At 35.5% G+C, this 3,630-nt stretch overlaps 1 protein-coding gene across 1 annotated transcript in view; it reads left to right on the top strand.

Annotated features, from left to right (window-relative positions):
- Nucleotides 1-1,824, top strand: part of LOC107743991 (laminin subunit alpha-1-like) — a 20,167-nt gene extending 18,343 nt beyond the window's left edge. The window contains exons 12-13 of the mRNA XM_016557452.1: nucleotides 991-1,092; nucleotides 1,549-1,824. Coding sequence (XP_016412938.1) covers nucleotides 991-1,092; nucleotides 1,549-1,824 — 378 coding nt within the window. The remainder of the gene's footprint in view (nucleotides 1-990; nucleotides 1,093-1,548) is intronic.
- The last annotated feature ends 1,806 nt before the right edge of the window (nucleotides 1,825-3,630 follow it).

Below are 3,630 nucleotides of genomic sequence, written 5' to 3'. Positions count from 1 at the left end.
CACTCACACACACACAGATACACTCACACACACACACACAGATACACTCACACACACACACACAGATACACTCACACACACACACACAGATACACTCACACACACACACACAGATACACTCACACACAAATAAATATTAAATATTACAACAGCGGTCGAGTAAGTTTTTATTTTTTTGAATACATTTTAGTCTCGTCTTTTTCCGTCAACGAAATTTGCATGTTGATGTAGTCATAGTTATCGTTATTGACCTTATTGTCGTCTCGTCTTCATCTCATCTTAGTCATATGGGGAAAAAAGGCTCGTCAACGAACATTTTTCGTCATAGTTTTCGTTAACGAAATGAACACTAATCTACAGCGACACGCTTCACTCTGATCTCTCTGTTTATGTGTTTCCGTGTCTCCTGATGCTGTCTGTCATTACACTCAGACTCATTAGCACATTTACAGATAATTAGCTTACACACATCCACAGAGTCTGTCCCCGGGTGATTAATGACATTAATATAAGTAATTATAACATTCATTTCCATCAGGTGCAGATCGCTCTCGATTCAAGATGATATCAGAACTGTTCCTGAGATTACAGTCATTGTGGATGTTATTTTCATTGCTTGAAATACACTTGTTGTTTGCACTTGACAGATTTTACATTTACATTTAGACATTTAGCAGATGCTTTTATCCAAAGCGACTTACAAATGAGGACAATAGAAGCAATCAAAACCAACAAAAGAGCAATGATATGCAAGTGCTATAACAAGTCTCAGTTAGACTAACACAGTACACATAGCAAGTTTTTTATTTTAATTATATAATAAATAAAAAGTAAACCGATAGAATAAAAAAAGAATAGTGCAAGCTAGTGTTAGAGGCCTTTTTTTTAAAACTGTATATAATGTCCTACAATCATCTGAGAACCGATTTAAACACATTAACACAGTATTCTGTATTCGGTTTAGCTAATATATCCTCATTTCTCTTTTAGCTGACGTCATATGGAAGCTTCTTGAACTACAGCGTTGCTTATGACACATCTGAGGAAAACGTGGACAAAACGCTTCAAGCTCATTTCAGCGTAATTATTGAGGTGAGATGATAATTATTCTGCATTCATGTCACGCTAGAATTATTGTAATGTTGTATATTGTCTTGTAATCATGAACTTCTGCTTGACTGGAGACTCAGATGGTTTGTTTATCAGGGCCTGTATTCACAAAACATTTTATCTTGCCACTAAGAGTTCTCCTTAATAGCAGCAGAAGTTTTTAGCTATGCACACAATGATTGATTTAATATTTATGAATTAGATTATAAACGTATCCATTTTGTTGCGAGTGCAGTGCGCTTCCAGAGAGGCTCCGCCCACACACGCTTCTGATTGGCTGTGATATTTGATTGATTGATGTGTGGACACCCAAATTGCTTGTCGCTGGACTCTTGTGTAATTAGGACACGGTGTTATATGATGTCACAACAATCAAAAAGAGGAAATGTGAGGCTTAAAACAGAATCACAGCTAGTGTGGTCTATAACTTTGTTTCAGGGAAACGGGCGGATGTTGCGTCAGGCTCGGTCCGCTCGTCTGCTGCTGAACGCTCACACGGAGCAGCGCGTCTCGCTCCAGATGCTGCCGCACACGCTCAGAGACGCTCGCAGCGGGAGCCGCGTTCAGAGAGACGAGCTGATGACGGTGCTGGCGGACGTCGCTGCGCTCAGGGTTCGAGTTCAGCTGGAGGACAGCGCCGAGGGAACGCTCAGGTCACACAGAGATTCACTTCAAACCGGCCTCACATTCACCATTTATAACTTCATCACATAGAAATACAGTGCCGTGAAAAGGTTTTTGCCCCCTTCCTGTTTTTTTTATTTTTTGCATATTTGTCACACTTAAAAGATTCAGATCATCAAACCAATTTTAATATTACGCAAAGATAATGCAAGTAAATACAAAATGCAGTTTTTAAATGATAATTTAATTTATTAAGGGAAAAAAGCTGTCCAAACCTACCTGGCCCTACGTGAAAAATGTATTGCCCCTCCTCTTAAATCATGAAAGAACTGTGATTAACCACATCATTTTAGAAAGCTGAGTTAAATTTCACTAGCCACACGCAGGCCTGATTACTGCCAGACCTGTTGAATCAAGAAATCACTTAAATACAACCTGTCTCCCAAAGTGCAGCATGCTTAAAGAGAGAACATCACAGCAACAGTCAAGCATGGTGGTGGTAGTGTGATGGTCTGGGGCTGCTTTGCAGCTTCAGGACCTGGATGACTTGCCATAATTGATGGAACCATGAATTCTGCTCTCTATCAGAAAATCCTGAAGGAGAATGTCCGGCCGTCAGTTTGTGACCTCAAGCTCAAGCGCACTTGGTTTATGCAGCAGGACAATGATCCAAAACACACCAGCAAGTCCACCTGTGAATGGCTCAAGAAAAAAATAATTAAGGTTTTGGAGTGGCCAAGTCAAAGTCCAGACTTAAATCCGATTGAGATGCTGTGTCATGACCTTAAACAGTCCATTCATGCTCAAAAACTCTCCAATGTGGCTGAATGAAAACAATTCTGCAAAGAAGAGTGGGCCAAAATTCCTGTGAAAGAGTCATTGCCATTTATCGCAAACGCTTCACTGCAGTTGTTGCTTCAAAGGGTGGCACAACCAGTTATTATATTTAGGGGGCAATTACTTTTTCACGTAGTGCCAGGCAGGTTTGGACAGCTTTTTTCCCTTAATAAATGAAATCATAATTTCAAAACTGCAGTTTGTATTTACTCAGGTTATCTTTGTGTAATATTAAAATTTGTTTGATGATCTGAATCTTTTAAGTGTGACAAATATGCAAACAATTAAAAAAACAGGAAGGGGGGCAAAAACTTTTTCACACCACTGTATATAGGACACATTCAGTGTCTGGCCATTGCGTATGACGCATTTGATGCCTTTGGCATGAGAGAAAGTTAAAAAAAATCATATTCATATATATGCATATTCATTTATTCAGCAGATGCTTTTATCCGAAGCATCACAAGCATTTTGTCATAAATGGAATTATTTGTACTGGCCATAATTTATTTTACATTATTTGATAATTTATTTATTTTTATTTTATATATTATTTATGCAAATACATAAAAATGTTTATATATTGTTTATTTATATATTATTTGTTATTATTAAAATATTAATATATGTAATTATTAATAATGTTATATTATTATTATTTTATAATAATTAATAATAATCATAGTTATTTTATAATTTTACATATATAGTTGTGCTCATAAATTTACATGCCCCTTGCAGAATATGCAAAATGTTAATAATTAACATTCAAAATAATAATAATAATAATAATAAAAAAAATCATGAAAATACTGTCCTACTACTGTCCTGAATAAGCTATTTCACAGATGTTTATATATTCTCCACAAGACAAAATAATAACTGAATTTATACAAATGACCCCGTTCAAAAGACTTAATGCAAAAGTTTTTATATAAAAAATGATGTACTATATATTATGTATTATTTATGTAAATAAATTGTAGTTATTTTATTTATTTGTTATTATTAGATATATTAACAATATTTGTAATTATTAATAGTATTTGTTATATTATT

This window comes from Sinocyclocheilus rhinocerous, unplaced genomic scaffold, assembly GCF_001515625.1.
Source record: "Sinocyclocheilus rhinocerous isolate Xijiao unplaced genomic scaffold, SAMN03320098_v1.1 scaffold2814, whole genome shotgun sequence".
Lineage (NCBI taxonomy): Eukaryota > Metazoa > Chordata > Actinopteri > Cypriniformes > Cyprinidae > Sinocyclocheilus > Sinocyclocheilus rhinocerous.
This window is presented reverse-complemented; position numbering and strand designations above follow the sequence as displayed.